The sequence below is a fragment of the Zootermopsis nevadensis genome, unplaced genomic scaffold, assembly GCF_977971745.1.
Source record: "Zootermopsis nevadensis isolate Lab colony 2312 unplaced genomic scaffold, Znev_1.0 Znev_ptg000016l, whole genome shotgun sequence".
In the NCBI taxonomy this organism is placed as follows: Eukaryota; Metazoa; Arthropoda; class Insecta; order Blattodea; family Termopsidae; genus Zootermopsis; species Zootermopsis nevadensis.
The window spans coordinates 15,906,237-15,925,068 of record NW_028259148.1 but is presented as its reverse complement, the minus strand read 5'-3'; the positions used below and the strand labels follow the sequence as shown (position 1 = coordinate 15,925,068).

Below are 18,832 nucleotides of genomic sequence, written 5' to 3'. Positions count from 1 at the left end.
TGGCTGTTGTTTCTTACGCAAGCTGCAGAGTTAATGGGATCTCACGCTGCTGGTTGCCTGTCCGTCTGCATCTATGTTTCATGTGAAACAGACACTTGGTGATGGAATTTGGACGTCATGCATGTGGGATGGAATGCGGCAGGTGTTTGATTTGTCTGTTGACAGCGAATGTCTGAATAAGGACAAGGAAAAATAATTTATCAAGGAAGACAGACGAACAACGGTGTCCGAAGTGGAAAAGTTATTTAGCGCCAAATGAGAAAGGAGACTGAACATGTAGGTACAGTTTAACTCTGAGCTAAAAGCGGCCGTGGCCTATCTAAAGACATGCTTACATCTGCCTCTAAAATATCGATAAATCAAAGAGAATCGCTGGCGATTCGAACCTGTTGCCTCATCATTCAGCCAGTCGCTCTTTCAAAACATTCGGCACGTAAACTTTAAACCCCTGAGGAGATTGTTTTATTTTGTTGAAGAGCATTATGGGTTTAAATAATTCACAAACCCGTCTATCCAATTTCTTCATAGGACGTTTCAAAATGAGTGCAATCACTTTGCCATTAATAGTTAAGGACTGCAGCTTGTAATTTGTTTTCTGAGCGAGAACGAAATTATCGACGCGCTGATGGATTGCATGCAGCGGGGCCAACAAGCCAACAGTCCGGGCGAAAGGAGAAACTTGCCGATGTCAGTTTCTTTGATTAATGTTGTTCCGGCCGGCGGAAGCTGAGCTCGCTCCTTTTGGCTACTCAGTCATTCATTCGCGTGTGATGATCACGCGGAATTGGGAACAACACAGGACAAGTGGGCGCTTAAATAGTTGCGTCTCACAAGCACGTGGAACAATGAAGAGACACTGATCTGCTTGCTACAGCTTACACTGGTCGTCGAACATAACAACCTTAAAGTTACCAGCAGTCGCCATGTTCATATATTGCGGAAAAATACAATAGATAAATCTGGCTTTTTTTAGATAGTCTATTTCAAAAGCCGATGTTAAGGATTTCATATCAGACGCTCGCATGGCCATGTTGACAAAACAGATCGCAGAACATTAGAACGTACAATGTCCAACGGTCAATACAAGCTCGATCACAAATCCGATAATCCGCTGAAAGTTTTCAAGAGGCCGGACAGACAGACACACGCGGACACAGGAGCATACAGAAGCGGACATGACGGTGCCACAAAGCCTTCGCTCCTCTCAAAATAAGAAGACAGGTTATAAAAAGAACAGAACTCTGGAAACAAGTATATGAGATGTTAGGTTGACTACACCAATGAGAATCAGAGGGTTGTATGTCGTATGTGTGGGGAAATAAGGAACGCGGACAAAACTTTACTCTACAAATGTTTTGAGGAAACATGTGAGACATGGAGAAGTGGTACGATGACGTCATTAGAACTGATTTTCGGAAAATATGAAATGGCGTCCGGTGGTGGCATCTGGGACGAGGTTCGTGGAAAATGGAGTGAGTCAGTGCTCGGAAAAACCACTTAACAGCCGGAGTACGTCAACCAACCAACCAACCAGTCAGTCAGACTCGTCGAGTCATTCAATCAACCATCCAGCCTCTACCTACTAACTTTTTTCTACGCGACCACTCGGTCCACTCGCCTACCTTGTCCCTTATATCCTGCCTCATCTTCTCTCTCTCCTCCTCCATCTTCCGGTGCTTCTCTTTCCGTCTCTCCTCGGCTTCCCTGATGGCCTCCTGCCTCTCCCTCTCGGCCTCCTCCTCCTTCTCCTTGTCGTCTCCGTCATCATCGCCTCCCACCGCACCTGCAACAACAGTGACGTCATTTCCTGCTTGCACTTCCGGCAAGACCAACACGCATTTGAAGAGGGGATCCTATCAGCCGCGTAATCGTCTATCCCGAAAGGCGCCACGCATCGCGCCCACGTAAAGGCCATAACCCCCACCCCCTAAGAGGATTAGAAAACCACAATCCACAGACAATTCTGAGAAATCACAACAACGGAGAAGCGGAATTAACCCACCTGAAGATGATGACCAATGGCTGGACACTAGCAGCTTGCTGTGCAGTATAAACCAAGAGGGTAAAGGACCACGAATTCAGGCTTGATCCACTAACTGGCTCTCCAAATTACACGGCAAAGTTCAACGGACCTTGTTCTAATAAGAAGTCGAAGAACGAGAGTTTTGGCTAATTTGCTAGAAACTTCCAGCATTCTGCTGCGTAAAGCTACCGCTCAATCATGAAACCGCCTGCAGTTCCACGTACAGACTACCCGTCACATTAAGGTGTCGGAGAAGTTGCCGCATACGAAAGGCGCTCGAAACCCTCGATGTCGTGCGATTCTAAACAATGATGCGTGGAAACCAAATCCTCTTTCATCTGCATCCAGTGATCGAATTGGGAGACGGGATATCGCACGACCTCGAAATAGCGCAAACGAAGATCCTACGACCGGTGATAATAAAATTACGGAAAGGCAGTGTGGTCTGGGGGAAACGGGGTGTCACCCCCCCCCCCCCAATTTTAGGCACGGAGTACGCCTCACTACAGGAAGTATCTGAAAATTAAGTAGGAGTGCTATAAAGGTCTGACGGAACCCAAGTTCTTGAATCTGCTTGAACTTCCGATCTCTCTGAGGCGGGAAAGTCAGCCTCTTGAAGGAGCATCACACAGGAGCCGGCTAGTGGCGCCGCGGCTCGGCATGGAGGCTGAACCTCGAGCCTCTAGCCACACTCGGTTCAGCACGGAGTTCCAGAACGCAACTTTCTGGAGCAACAAACGAAATCAGATCGGAACTGTGAAACCGCCTTCGCCATAAATATAATTTTTTTATAGTCCTCTCCAGTACGAAGATGGAGGCAGTATGATCCTCCGAGAAGCGGACATGTACCTACAAATCCACGCGATGCTAAACCCACACGACCAACATCGATAAAGAACTGTTACATTTGACAACTGGCGCAAACCCGTAAACATTTAATGTGCAGTGACGACTAGTGGGATGACGAGCCGCCACTGATACAAAGAACAGTGAGACTGATGAAGCAGAATGTGTTGCATCAAAAGGCGTGGTGCAGAGATAAATTTTTACAATTACATATAAAATAAATTAGTGGGAAGTGGATCATCACGACTTCATCACTTAAGTTCCTGGTGCCTTCGGATGAAATGGATTAAAATTATTCCTCGAAACATTTTGCCGTTCATATTCTGGATTCGGTTTTCAGACAGTCAATGAGGATGTTCCAGCTATTTATTTTAACATTTGCCAGTGGCAGCCATTCCCTAATACCTTCACCACAAAGCTACAAAACACAGTACCACATTTCCCTTTGTTTCCAAAGACGTATACTCACTTTTCTTGTGGAGTGACGGCGTGTCCATGATATGAAAAGACGAAATTCTTAGCTTTATCAGGATCGTGGTTAAACAGCTGTTTCTCTCCTGCTTAAAAACGCAGTGCAATCAAAAACTGGACAAACGGATGGGGACCACACAAACCACGCAAACAATTAAGAACAGAAAGGCGCAGTCACGTAAGAGGCGAACTAGTCATGACTAAAGATGAGGAACGGAGTTCACACAAAGCATCAGCAATGTTCTTCAACGAGGCATTAGAGACATCCAGTGCGAGATAACACGCGTAGAAGAGAGAGGAGTCCGGACACTCGTGTGATTGAAAAGCGCAAGGTCGAATGGATCGGAGTGAAAGAATTACTGAAAGAGAATTCATGAACTCTGCCAGTCAAAATGGCCGTCTCATGCATTATTCACTATCTGTAATGTGATTTCTACGAACAACCAATCAAATGCGATATTTCTGGCTCTCATTGCGGCTATTACGAAGATTTCGGTCTATTCGGTTGTAACGCCGTACAGTCTGGTGCAAGTTTACCCACGTTTCACGATAATACTAAAACGAATCTCACATAAATAAGGCGAAAGAGTGTAGATGGGATTTATCTGGATCGGGGCAAGGCCCAATGACCACGGTAATCTAGCCGCGAGGGTAGTGGCCAGCTGAGCGCACTGCATCGAGTGCAGAGTGCGCCTGCAGTGGGTCTCAGTGCAACGCGTCATCATCTGAGCCTCTGCAACTAAAAAAAATGTCATTCTTACATCGGCCAGGGCTGCAGAATGCGAAATCTCAGACAGCAGAGTCACAGATTCTCTGGCAATCAGGAACAAAGGAGCATCTGTGCAGTTACCCGAGGCCAGAACTGACGATGCGTTGTGTTCGAATAGACTTTCCGTCAGCAGCGCTCTGCGACCTGTAACTTTTGCGGCGACTAAACTCTTTCGAAGACTTCACAGACAATCGTCGTATTTGATCTGGACTTCAACATCACGGTCAAAACGTCAAAACACTTGGCCGATGCAAAAATTCACAAATAAGTAAAGTAACCGATTAAAAATAAAGTTCCAAGGGCAATATTTGGATCCGAGAGACAGACGGATGTAACGACAGATGCAATGCAACACGTGTTCGTACGTGGAGAGACGAAATCAAGGAGTGAAAAACGTGTGGGACGTACAGAGCAAACGGGGAAAATTAATTCGTAGAAAATAACTGCGGAAAATGTCACTCGAGAGATCGAGATTCGGATGTGACAATATTAAAAAAGGAAGTTACAGAAATCGGGTGTGATGAAGGAAGGATGAGCGAACTCACAGACGGAAAGAAAGGCAGAAGACAAGCGATAACAGAAGTCTGTCAACGATGTGGAAAAACGAGGCGTGAGTAAATAAAAGCCCATCGAATGAATTATTCATGAAAATCCATCAAAGAAACGTTTCCTGGAGACGGAGGGATAAACTGCAATTCACGCGAAATGAACAGCCCCTGCCGGTCGGTCGGTCGGTCGGTGCAAAGGCCAGCCAGAACTTCGACAGGGGCAGGAACTCCGGTCACAGAACGCACGGCGATGTCTTTCCGCCATTAAAACGCTTATAAATAAATCAGTCCTCTTGTCAGAAGAAAGACCTTGAATTATGTATGTTCCCTGTGTAAACAGCATTGTACCCATGTTACAAGCACTGACTGTGTTATCATGTCGATGCAAACGAACGATTTATCGACATGACGACGTTGTTCGCGAAATATCATGGGGACAATTAAGGGCGATGAGATGTGCGAGGAATGTAGCACGCACGAGATATAAGATGCTGATCGGAAAACCGGAAGGAAAGACATCTCTTGGAAGAACTAGACGTAGATGGGAGGACAGTATTATAGAAACAGGACGTGATAATTTAACGGCGTACGACACGGGTGAGTGACGTGCAGTTGTCAGCACAGAGATGCATCTTCGGCATCCACAAAAGACGGGGAATTTATTCACCAGCTCAGCGACTACCAGCTTATCTACTACTCTTGCTCTACAGGTTCGGTTCGGTCTGTACGAAGGATTCAGTCAAATTTGTGTTTTATTTCCACCAAGTCCATAAAATAAGATGATAATGGCGCGGTGGTGTCCGCGAGTTGTTTCCCCCTGAAATCTCCTCCTCGGAAAAAAGTTGCTCAGCTGGTCGAAAGGTTACTCATCTTTTATGCAATCCAAGAGTCAAATAATTTATTCAGAAGGACCAGCCACCGGTCCCTACCCTGAGCCATATTGATCCAATCCGCACTCTTATATTTAAAGAGACCTTTTAATATTATCCCTCTTTTGTGTCCGGGTCTAAGAAACGTTTTCTTCATCTGAAGTTTCCCCGACTAACATTCCGTAGGCAATTATCACCTCCCTGTTTCATCCGACGTTTCTGTGTTTCTCACTCTACATGACGTCATCACCTCAACAAAACCGAAAGCAGGGAACAGACTGTGAACCTATTCACGGCGTTCACAATTTCAGACGTGAAAGTACACGAGGTGAAATAATGAATGCGGGTTCTGAAGTCGGCTGGACGCGTCAGACTGACAGAGCGGATGCAGAAGCAAGAAGAGAGGCGCCAGAGGACCAGGAGCAAAGAAGAACCACCGATAAAGGAAGAAATAAGGAAAGGAGCGCAGTGCCCGATGTTACTCGTGTGGACCAAGAGCCGTCACTTTCGTCGCTTCTCGTTTGAGACTCGGCGCACTGCATTCTGGGAACGCCGTGGCAGAATCCGGATCCGGTCACCGACAGACATTCCTGACGCTGAGCGTCGTTTTCCTTGGACTTTGCAGACAAATCACAAAAGACGTACAGCAGAAAGACGTAAGAAACCACGACAAGTAACTTCTGCAATTGACAAACAGTAATTAAAATAAGTAGAGACAAAGAAGCCGCCGCGATTCGTTCTGTCACCGGTGGAAGGCGGATTCGATTACTATTCCGATGGTCAGCTAGAATGACTGACTTTTTCTAATTCTTCCTCAGTCCCTCCAGGCGATTAAACACTGTCCTGTACTTATAAAATGAGTTCTTCTCGGGCTAACAGCCGTGTAAGGTGGTTTAAAGGATAGAACACCAACGTTTCGAGAACCATATTCGTCTCAAACGGCTGGTGACGGCACTGCAACTTCTTTCCGATATCATCATTCATAATCACCTTTCCATTCGACTCTACATAACCTAGAAGCGTTGTTGCGTAAATCAGGGGCAATCCTACGTCACACCGATTCAAAAATAATATTTTCGAACAAACTGTAGTACCCCTTCAAACGTAAGCGCAGTTGTGCGTTGTACAACACCAGAGGCAGAGGCAGATAAGCGCACGGTAATCAGATACTGCGCTGCTGTGCATTTGTAACTGGATTAGGTACATAGTTCATCAGAGCACCAGCGCCATTTTGGACACTTTCGGGACTAATTACAACTGCGCTAAATCACGTGAATGGCTCTTGGACCACGAGGACGTGGCGGGAAGGGGGGGGGGGACTGGAAACGTAAGTTAGAAGCGCCGTGTATCAATGCTTCATCCTAATTCCGGACTACACAAAAAAAAAATACCGTTGAAGGCTGTTTCATGGTCGTTAGGGTCTGTACTCAGATACTGATAAAGGGTGATTTGTTTCATGTAAAGATGGCTGTCTTATTGATAAAAGCAGCAAGACCCTCTGAAACGTCGGTCAATTTCTACGAGACCACACGGCGCAACATCTCACAAGATAGTCACTTGACTAATACACCTGTACAATTTTTTATTGGTATCAGAATCAAAAGTGAATAGTAATGAGGTAAAAACAATCAGAAAATTGGGTTATAATATTCGACGTTTCAGTCTCTCGGCCCAAAAGAGAAACACAGAAACGTGGACCAACATAGCTGCCCGAAAGAAAACACCTTCAACAACTTCACTACACAAATCAAAAATTTCTCACTACTTTACGCATAAACATTACAGCCATCTACATTTTCGACAAAGCCGATTTCGCCCTTTGCACATGTGAACCAGCTATGACGAAACACAGAAAGCTGAGACAACGCTGAAACAAACGAGAGGAACACAACTGCGATGTTCACTTGTCCACACACCGAGGGCTCACTGTAAGCCGAATAGAAGAGCTCCTCCCACTACTGAACGCGGAACATGCATGGCTTCGTGATATACCACAAAATGTTTCTGGTGAAGCAAGTCAGTCTGTTACCAACCTATGAAAGATTATTACGCTTCTCCAACAGCATTTCTATTCCACTTTTGTTTGACACTTCGGATTTTCTGGACGACTTCTCGCGACTAAGTTGTTGCTTCTAAGAGGGTTGGTGACACGTGGCTACAGCGTGTCTCGTACGACGGATGCGTGCGCCAAAAACCCCGTGACACATTTTCAGTGTAAAATCACTTTGATTATTAAGAATTTTATCCACAAAAGCCCTCTGATCCACGTAGCATCAGCACATAAGATTAGGCAGTACGAGAACACGCGGTCTGCTTCAAGGAGTCGCTTATAAATTATTATGCAGGCTGCCAGTTATTTTGGACACAGTCGGGCATCCGTCAATAACAAGTCAGTCCGTCTGTCTGACAGAGTTTCCTCGGACAGAGTACGATATATCCAAGCAGTGCTACCAACCACTTGTGTGAAAATAGGTCTAGAAGTGCGCGATGTAAAATAGATTCTGTTGGCTCAGGACAGTGCGAACAATTGTGGCAGCCTTTCAGTTTCCTAAGACTCGGGGCACCGCAGGATTAATCTGTCTCACGAAGTGGTCCAGCGGCGTCACTTCATATCAATCGCCCCAAACTGACCGGCAAACCAAACCAGCCTCTGGGCTGAGTGCCCATTCGTTCTCACTAAAACCACTTTACTTCGGTGGTAGTGGGGGGGGGGGGGGGGGGAGGTCTGTACCCTTCCACGTCACAAATCTTTAGAGTGTAATTCCTTTCTCGAAACATTACTTTCGTCTCATCTCAGCAAGGTAACTTACACCACTGTTGCCAAAATTCTCCTGTGATGACTCCCGAACGCTATTTCAAGGCAGTTTTGCTGCAGAGGAGATCACGTACAAACAAGTGTCCTTTCTTATAACTGAGGACAAGAATCTGGACCATTTATTAAGGGAAAGTTCTTTTCTCGAGCGTTTTTTACCTGCTCCTTTAGTAATAATTTTGCTTTGCTTACTTACCCTGAAGGTGAAGTCGTAATTATCAATGTTATCATAAGCGGCTCATCGTAAGAGAAACGCGCATAAATATTTGATTCAGCACTGCACGGAGCATTGGTCCATTCGCTCCACCGTGTCTGCCCGCATGTGACAACCGGACAGCAGATGAGTTCTCACTGTGTTTGATACTGGAGGAGTCTCACCTAAATCTGTCCACACATTACAAATCTGCAAGAACGGCCACTTCAAATAAGCCCTGCAAGATTGTCTGCGCGCGGCGAGGAAGTGGCCGAGTGGGGGGATTCCCAGCCAGCTGCTCAACAGTGGGGGATTCCTCCTTGATGACGTCATCCAGTCAGACGGGCACCAGACATTGCACACTTTAATGCACATCAGAAAGCTCTGACGTCACTGGTCAAATTCACAAAAGTCAGAGGTCAAATCCAGGCGAACGAGCAAGAAATGTGAAGCCATGCGAAGATTTCCAAACTTATTACGCCGAGTTGACAGTGCCCGACCGATCAATGGCTGCTCTGTTCACGTGCCGTCTGTAACTCCCACAACGTCGTTACAGATGCAGAGTTCGTGAACCGATCCGCCTGCTGAATTATTTAGCGGCCGGTCAACATTCTATTTATAGCAACGTGGAAAAAGTTCAAATTCATATTTAAAAAGGATAACTAACGAGAAGAGTTCCTGTCCCATGAATCATACCACACCTCTCGTTACTATGACAACGCACCTACCTGCACCTATCTACCAAGCAAGTTACTTAGGTAAGTAATGAAGCAGGTAAGCTAATGCCTAAGTAATTATGTATCTGGATAATTAATGATTAATGTAATGGCGCGAGGCTTTACTTCAGAAACTGTTACTTACTCAGCCAGTCGATAAATTCGAGGCTTTTAAGGACTCCTGAGATTCGTCACCGTCTTCTGGAGCCTCTGTCTCTAACCTCAGAGCGCCACCAAGTCTGCAGACGGCATCCGCTGACTTCGTCTTAAATTTAAATAAAATTAAACAGTACCCTCTTCCCCCGCGGTTTCGGCAGAGTTAAAAGTTTTCGGAGCGAAGTTTTAAGTACACATTAACTGTTATGAAGTGGTCTAATTATGAAGCGACGTCCCAAAGGTTACAATCAAACTTCTGGAGTGAAGACAGAACATCTGCAAACTTAGCAGCTGCAGACCAACCACAGCGCAGAGGGCGAGGGCCTTGTGCTCATACAAAGAAGGCTAGCCTCACACGCGAGATGGTCACGGCTTCTTCATGTTGCGACACCGTCTTTAAAAAATACCATTGTTCTTCACATTTCATAACCATCTCATCTGGTAACTGATTCGTACATTACTTAAAGACTGTTTCTAACACAAAATATTGTAAGCCATTAAGTGAAACGAGAGGGCAGAAATTAAGAATCCATACGGATTTGGAAGGAGTAGTAATGCCCTATTTCGAGGTACAAACTCAGTGGATCACAATCCTTCAAAAGCTAAAAGTCCGTCAGGTGGTCAATAAATTAACCGCCTTTACAGACCCCGAACGTTTAGTACCAAGTCCACCACAAGGTTTAATTAGGTCTCATTCTCGCGACATATTTACTTGAGACCCATCTGAATATTATTCACATAACTACACCTGGCTCTTTCAAGTGACGCATTCGTTTCAGGGTTTCTGACTAAGATTTTGGATGAATTTCTCATCGTCCTCAAGCGCGCTACTATTAGCCTGCTCCATCACATTTGCAACATGTCATCTAAACATTCGTCCGGAGGGACTGAGACAAACCACGAAGAACCTTTGGGTCAGTACTGTATCACTGTCACTTGGACCGCTCATTCCCCAACCTGAAGCCACGGGCCAAATGCTCGTCGAGTCGTCAATGTAACGGGTGGTAAGTCTTGTTAGTCACATTTATTCTTGGCGCTGTTAACCAAAATTAAATTCGCTGCACAAATTTTAGCGCAGGCCCCGACAAAAGCCGTTCAGTAATTCAAAAGGTTAAATATGCAAACGGACAGACAATGAAGACTGTCATTACTGGTTGATTTCATACGCTTCGTACAAGGAACGTAATAAATTACGAACGTGCACCCAAGCCTGGAATTATCGATGCGGGAGAGAATAATTCGAATGGAATGTCTGTCTGTCTGTCCGTATATCCCTGAAATACAGACAGACAGACAGACAGACATTCTGCCGATGTGTTCTGTATCCATCAATATCTAGGGCTTTGTAATGGAGTGGGGGCGCGCTCCACAGTAGATCAAAGACTAAACCAAAGAGAACGAATTTCACAGACAGTTCAGACATCCAAAGACTCCCCTGTCTATGTGAATAAAATATTTGAACCTTTATGAGAAATGCAGCATTTGACTGCCACTGGAATTGAAGAGTCTTATCCTCTGCTCCCTGGCTCCATCACAGATCCTGACAAGGTAAAACAAAACACACGATTCAAAATGCAGACTCAATAATTATATGAAATAAAATGACAGCCGACATTCAAACGTAAGTTATTTACGTCTTTCGAAGACGCTCAGTGTCACGACGCCCGCAGAACCAGGGGCTCCGTCGCCAAACATCAGATTGAAAAAGTGAAGTTTAGACGCACGGCGAATGTAATCCTCGTGGGAGAAGACTCAAGTGCATATAAAGTTTTGGTTGGAAAACGCAATGGTAATAGATGGCCTCGAACACCTTGGAGTGGATGGGAGATAATATTAAAGTGGATCCTAAAAATAAAATGGGGCTGGAATTATTTTGCTCTGGAAATGATACAATAGCGGACTCTTGTGAGCACGGTTACTTATCGTGGGAGTCCATCAAAGCAGGGGAATTCCTGGCCAAATAAGCAACTGTAATCTTTTAAAGAAAGAATCTGCACCATCACGAGGTCATCTTATCCCTTATCAACCGCTGTGCAGTCAGCATTTTTATTTTACAATATATTCAGACTCGAACGATCTGTTTATGTCAAGAGTAGATGTTGCTGTTATTCCGTATCGCGCGGTTGCATCCCCATCAACTTAACACGAAAGAGATCGATGTTAAGAGTATTAATAGTAACAACGGCCAATCAGAGCTAGGCTAGGCTACTCAAGAGGCCGTCCGGCATTCACGTCAAGTGGCTGTCAGAAGTTATACAAGTCCACTTTAATGTCAGTGATCAATGCATATTTATAGCAGAATAAATCATTCTGGCGGACAGTTAACCTCAAAGTTTCTGAAACTCTGCAACAAGCTGCAGACAGCGTAAAATGTAAAACGTAACATAGAAATTCTTAAAATATTAAACGGATTCTTAGAATTGCTTCTTCTAAAAGTTTGAAGTGGCTTTAATCTTCTCGTGCCATCTTGTGATCGTAAAAAGTCATTTCCGATTACCGTCATCTGACGAGCCGCTGTTGACGTCATTACCATCGGACCCCGACAGCTCCTTCTAAGAATTAAATGATTTATTTCTCGTTCAGGAAAGACCGCTCAGTGCAAACGTAAAGTATTAAAAAAATCCTCCCCCCAAGTGCTTCAATGGCGTGCAGCGTGGCGGCTTTACTGAATTGGAACAAATTCACGCAGCTAACCTAACCTAGAAAAGCTTAGGTCAACTGGCTTATGGACGCAGGCCGACAGGTGGACGGTCGAAAAAGCAGAATTAAAATACGATCCACGTTTGATTTGTGTTGCTCAAATCTGTTTGACGCTTAAATAGTCAAAACGAAAAGGACCCAACGATCCTAAGTGGGGACTCAAACTGACGTCTCTGCGACCTACCTCAAGCCAGAACAAGTAAAACTGAAGTCTAGAAAGCACACATTTTAATCGGAAGACTCGTCGGCGTCTGCGCGTGTAATCGATTAATCGTCCACGCCGATCTTCATTTGTTCCTGGTTTATTTAATGACGCTGCGAATAGCTCAGACTGTAAGAGTAGAAAATTAAGGGATGATTAATGAATTCGAAGGGACACACAAGAAGACGGTCGTGCTGTAATTTACTTAGAGGATCTGAGGAAAACATTAGTCAGGATAGCCGATAGCCGGGCCGAGGTATTAACCCGGGCCTCCCGAATGTGAAACACGAGTGCAGGCATCCATCATTACAAAAATAACTTCCTAAACATAAAGGAGTGAAAGGGAATTTTGAGCTGATGCACTGCGAGAAATAGTTTTTAATTCACACAGCAAATCGTAAAACACAGCTTTTATTATCGTGTTTTCCGCATCGAAACATGTTTCGCGTATACGTTGGACATGTTCAGGAGGTTGACACAATATAAAAATGGATGAGAATATAACCGATATCAATTACAATTCCATTAATTGCGACCACTGTTACATATTCTTTCTTGCTCTTAGTGAAATAGAGTGTTTATGTACTAAGCCGTAAGAGCATGTCGATTATGCGAAACGAAACTGGCAGGATGAGGCAACTCGCATCTGTATTCAGTTTTTTATGCGAGCGCGGGCATCGAGTCGACACGGGATTTGCTCCACAGGACGTATTTTTCGCACTTAACGGCATAAAAACCAGTACACGATAAGTCGCAAAATGGGAGTGTCAAACTTCGCGATGTAATGCAAAGTCAAAAAGGAAAATGATGAGGGACGAGGATTACGTTTTCAACACGCTGTTCCAGAATTTGTAATACAAGAAGCAGGATGCCCCAAAATGTGTAACACACAAATTTAAATTCTTAACCGCGAGAGGAAGGAGAAATGGGTGACACTTATTTAACCCGTCCGAAGAATTTGGAGCAGATCGCTTCAAAGGCGTGAGCCGGAACTCGAAGTGGGAACGGAAAACAATTAAAATGTACGTTCTAAACGGCATTCCACTGACGTGTAATGCCCTTGATGGTAACCACGGAGGTCTCGTAACACGTTCATGTGCAAGTAATCATACTAAAATATTTCTGACCGAAACATACAAACAAAATAACTGCTTAATTTCGTGTATCTTGGAGGTAGGACTCAAATTCAATAGAAATTTGATAACGTCACACGAGTCCTCCGTTACAGAACACGACGTGTAAGAAAAGTTACTACACCAGAGAACTCTACAGGAAAATAAAGTAACTTAAGAAATAAAGTCTGGTGTTCGAGATTCACCGAAACAGAACATGGCGTTGCTTTTTCCACGAGCCCCGTAAAGTCGACGCTGGGAAACGCGAACTTCCACTCCCTTCAGCTTGCGTGGTTCGTCACTCAATTTGATTGCGAAGCAAAAGAAAAGGGAGGGTTTAACAGGACCGAAATTGAATTCATTAGCGGGAGAATTGAGCTTTATGCACGTTCACACGATAATAAAGAGGCGAGAACAGACGCGCGACGCAGGTTCAAGCTTCAGATCCCGTTCATCGCGGAGGCATCTGAAGGCGAAGTTCAACTGTTTCCTTAGCTTCACTGATCCGAGAGTGACACGAACAAGGAATGGCGACTACGAAGCGAATATTTTATGCCTTTATATGGCGTTTTGTGTCATTACCTCAATAAAACGTAAACTGTACTTCTTCAGAGACGTATTTAACTTCAACGCTCCTTCTTCTGTACTACAGGAAGCTTAGCCTGTTTATATGTTTCCATGCTTACGCATTACTTCTACTGATAAAAAAAAAACGCTGTTAAATGTTGAGTGATGCCACAAAACGTTACTTTAACATTTTTCGTAAATCACACATTTCGGCACAAGGAGTGTGGCATGTTGCTTCGACCACGGAATTTATTCACGAAGCTGAAGTTTAGGGACACGTAGTACGCGACGCGGAGCACCTCGAAGTATAGTCGCATGATAAATCAACGACAACGCAAATCGCGCGTGACCACTGCTTCGACCGAGATACGAAGCGAGCAGCAACGGAGTGCAAGGTCGGCGGAGATTAAGTGGGTCGGAACTTGACGGCGACCACTGACCTCCGCGTCGAGGTTTAAGAGTGCGTGGCGGCTACGAACAGCCAGCAACTTTATCTTCTCTTGTGTGTAGATGCTGCCCGTCCATCCGTCTCTAAAACCACTCGGGTCACTTCCATTAATTTGGTATTGGCGGTCTGCAGTGAAATCGCTGAACAAATTTAATTTTGATTCGTAACGTTCCCATACAGGCCCAACCTGCACATCGATTTTGTATCCACCTGAAACATTTCCCCGTGTGCTCACTCTTAAACGAAATAATTCCCCCTTGTTTTAAAGTACATTCTAACAGGGGTGAATGCTGGTCTGCAAGTCAGTATTATTAAAATCTCTCCCCAAAAATGGCAAAAGAATGCTGAGGTAATAATAACAAAATATTTCTTTATATTCCGCCAGTTTCTGCGGTCTGGCAGACGAGGGCCTTCGCCGCTGTTTTAATGCCATTAAAATTCCAGAAAGCAGAGTCGAAGCCGCTTTAAACGAATGACAAGATGAATGCTACATGGAGGGACGCATTCAGAAAACGTGTTTTCCACTGGAGTATCATTCGCGGTATTAACCCCCCCCCCCCCCCCCCCCCCCCAGCACAACCCCCTTCTTACCAGGACCTACAGCTTCAAGAGGATGCGTGAAGCCGAGGTTCGTCCTGGGCGTTACCTCCGGCCTCGGGAGACGATAATGAAACGACGTGTAGCGCCGTCTACGAGCCAAAGGAAAATCTTCTTTAGGGAGACAACAAACGAAACTGATCACAGCATCAAAAAGGCTGGTTACAAAAGAAGGCAGATGGTCGCTGCGATGATAACATTTCCATCCGTTATCAAATATAAAAATTAATGAAAGGTCAATAGGACGTTTATAATTTACGAATGGAAATCACAAATTAAAAGACGACCCTAATCTTAAGGGTCAGATCCAGACGTGTAAGGGATTTGTAGATTAGGCTCCAAGCATTCTAGATCAATTTCACCTTCCATCTGTTTCACCCCGCGGAAAAGATTCCATCCCATGGACTCCTCAGTCTTCCGGAAGTTCTGAATGTGAACTGACAAACCCCGAGAGCCTCTGCCGTCATCAAATTGGACAAGAAGCATTTCAGGTTCTCAAGGCGGTGAGACCGAAGATGGCTTTCTTCTGGCTGGTAGCGCCTTGTAGTCTGGCAGAAGTTCACCGACGTTTCAGAGGTCCTTTCTGTCTCCATCACCGTGATCCCTCTAATCGCCCTGATGATGGAGGCAGCAATGACCTCTGAAACGTTGGTATATTTCTACCACACTATAAGGCGCTACCAGACAGAAGAAAGCCATCTTCTTCAAAGGAACAAGAGTTTATTAAAGACTGTGATTCAAGAACTAAGCAATTCGATTATTTTAAGCGGAAACCAGGCAAAGGACGGGCACTTCACCTTCATGTAGTTGGAGAGATGCCTTGGGTGAGTCTGGGTTCTCAGGTCGTTCAACTGCATCAACTGAATAGGCTATTTGGCGTCAAATGTGATGCAAGGTTGATTACGCAATGTGGCGCACAGTTCTATCCCAGCATTTGGCTGGCAGAAACCACAAACAGAATTCAAGTGAGGAAAACAGGTCTTCTAGCCTCGCCCCGAGAAGTGAGTGGCTGGCTCGACTGTGTGAACGGAGGCTTGAGAATTTGAGTTTCGGAACATAAAATTTAGCACGTGAACGGCCAGTGCGAACAACGCCTGCTTCAGGAACACACTGACTAGCGCAATCTCGACAATCAGGCACAACGTGCTCACTGTAATTCACTTACACGCGCCGTCGAACAGAACATCATCACCCTACACGATTCCTCCGTCACTTACAGACATCTTCTAAGGTCCGGTTACCGTTCCCCTGAAGATGTCTACAAGAAACACACGAAACATTACGGCTACAAGGCGAAGGCAAGATTTCAGAACATATAAATTGAAGTTAAGGTCAACAAATAAACTATTTGTGGACAATATGAAGGCGAGAGAAACAACAGCAGGCATTAAAGGATTTCCTCAGTCACTGCAGGCAAATTTTAAAACACTAACTTCAACGGGTTTCGGCGTCTTCATAAAAATTTCTTGCAACTGAAAATTCATAATCAGTGCACGACTTCTCATTCCATGCAGTATTAATTACGTAGTTGAAAAACTGAGTAAAATTAAGAAATTAATTTCCTTCATAACAAAGCACGACGTTTCTCAGACAGTTGACACTGTCTAATGAAATAATCACTGATTACTTAAGAACATTACAAACACCACAGAAAATGCTGTGTACAAAATACAGACCTTTTTATTGTCAAAGCAAGTGAAAAATACTTTAAAGGGTCAAGGACCCGTAGATGTCAGCGTCCTGGAGTCTCACAAACACTGAGAGTAGTGTGGCACTTTCAAAACGGTCTGACGCATTTGATGGAAGGAATCACGAGTAACCAAGTGAACGTAAGAAAGGCAAAGAAGAACTTGGAGTGCTCCGGGCCGGGTACTGCGGCCCTTGTAATGAAACTTCCATTTTGTGTGGATAAAGGAACAGAGGAAGCTGTGTCAAGGAGGTGGACCTCATCCATATTCGATCCAGCAGCTGTCAGATTGCAAGCAATTTGTCACACTGCCCCCCCCCCCCCCCAAACCAATTTCGACCGAGTGTATTCAAGAGGTGAACCGGTAAACAGTCGAGGTGACTCGCCACTGCGTTCAAATCTGCAGCACTTCACATCACTTCGCTAGTGTCAACTTCACTAACCAAATGACGCCGTGAAGATCTGTCCCTCGACAAGCCGACGCCAATTCTGTTGATCTGGAAATTCACCGAACGCTAATGAATCCGGAGGTTCATTATCCCGTCAACAGGAAACCATTTGGCCCTATTCAGAGCCGGTTCAATCCAGCTCGCAACATCCCACTGTAGTAACATATTTTCCAATGAATGTCTAGGAACCCCAACTTTTAGTAATTTACAAAAAAGTTTGAACTGGAGGTGTATGGGGCCTCACGGGGTACACGAGGACTCGCCATGGAGGACGTGTGGCACATCTAAATGTCCGTATAAACGCCATAATACACGCGTGGCTTCGGGTAAAACGTAACTCCCATTGATAAGGATCACGGGAAGTCTCGCTGTGAAAGCGTAGGAAAACTCGATTCAAAAAGGTCTAGAACCGCTGAGATAACCTAACAATCTCGGAAATGTATTCCATACCACAACACACATAACACCCTCATGCGTTCTTTACAGCATGCACTTCGAGGTATTAAACCCTCCCTGTTCGACAGTTCGCACTTTGACCACCAGATCGCGGCCCCTCAACGTCCACCTCACCAATTTCCTCATCAGCCATTTTGTTATCACCGCTCATACAATATTAAAAAGTAAGATTCTGAGGCCGTGCAGAATGGCACAACCTCCACAACAAATTTCATCCGAATCCGTCTGGTGGCCCTCGAGCTGAACCGACTGGACAGACGGACGAACAGACACGACAAGCGCATGTTATAACTTTGCAATTCGTGGAAAGACCGCATAGTAACTGAAATTAGACTAATGCATTTAACTTAACAATCCAACCCTAACCCAACCCAATGCAGAAAGCCAGAATGACATTGGGTTAATTATATACTAACAAACGTTCAAAACACACGGCTGCAGATCTTAAACATAACTGGGGAGGAATTTTATTGAACACACCAATGTTCTGGACGACAAGCCGTTATTTTAGAGAGACGATAGACTTTCAATCCGGTGACATTGGATGACTCTCATATCCGACATCAACATCAGTCAAACTAAGTTTTGAAAAGAAAATATCTATCCTAATTCGAAGTGATGAGAAATACTTGAAACCTTGCATAACAAAGTTACTCCATGAACGATTAATTCAAGTCATTTAAATGCAAATCATCTCAATTGAACGTCACTTAACAATATTAGGAGCAGCGTGGAAAGTGAGTCCGGGAACATTCCACGAATCTGAGACATGCGAGAGGGCAGCTTCTTGCACAGATAGACAAAACAAACCTCGCGAAAGAGAAGTTTAAGCCTGAAGAGCTCTTAAGGAGAAGAATTTGTTACCGTCACGTTGGCTCTTAACAAAGGCTTAAAATGCAGCTGTGATTTACTTCGCTGTGATCGTCACACGACTTGCTGGCCGGCTCTGTTCTCCGTCCCAATTCCAAATGCAGCCAAAGAGCATTTGATACTTGAAAACGCGTCTGACGGCAAGACACGGGCCGAATCAAGAAACAGATTCTAGCGTAACAACGGCTAAGTGGAACAAGGGACTAAGGAGCAGCGCAGGCCGGCTGTTGACCGTAGTACGAGGGATGCGGCAGGACAGGATGGTTGATGCAAACGCACGCCACCCTGCAGAAGGAGGCACGGTTTCTCTCTCATACTGGCGAGCAAGATGGCCTCTTACG

The 18,832-nt window shown here is 44.9% G+C and overlaps 1 protein-coding gene across 13 annotated transcripts in view; it reads right to left on the bottom strand.

The window, feature by feature from the left end:
• cpx (synaptic transmission protein complexin) overlaps positions 1-18,832 on the bottom strand; it is a 482,383-nt gene that overhangs the window by 19,938 nt on the left and 443,613 nt on the right. For 12 of the 13 annotated variants that reach the window (XM_087349776.1, XM_087349775.1, XM_087349770.1 and 9 more), the window contains one exon: positions 1,623-1,783. In XM_087349776.1, coding sequence (XP_087205902.1) covers positions 1,623-1,783 — 161 coding nt within the window. Of the gene's footprint in view, positions 1-1,622; positions 1,784-3,338; positions 3,487-18,832 lie in introns of those variants that run through there. The other variant, XM_087349778.1, reaches the window with a different exon arrangement.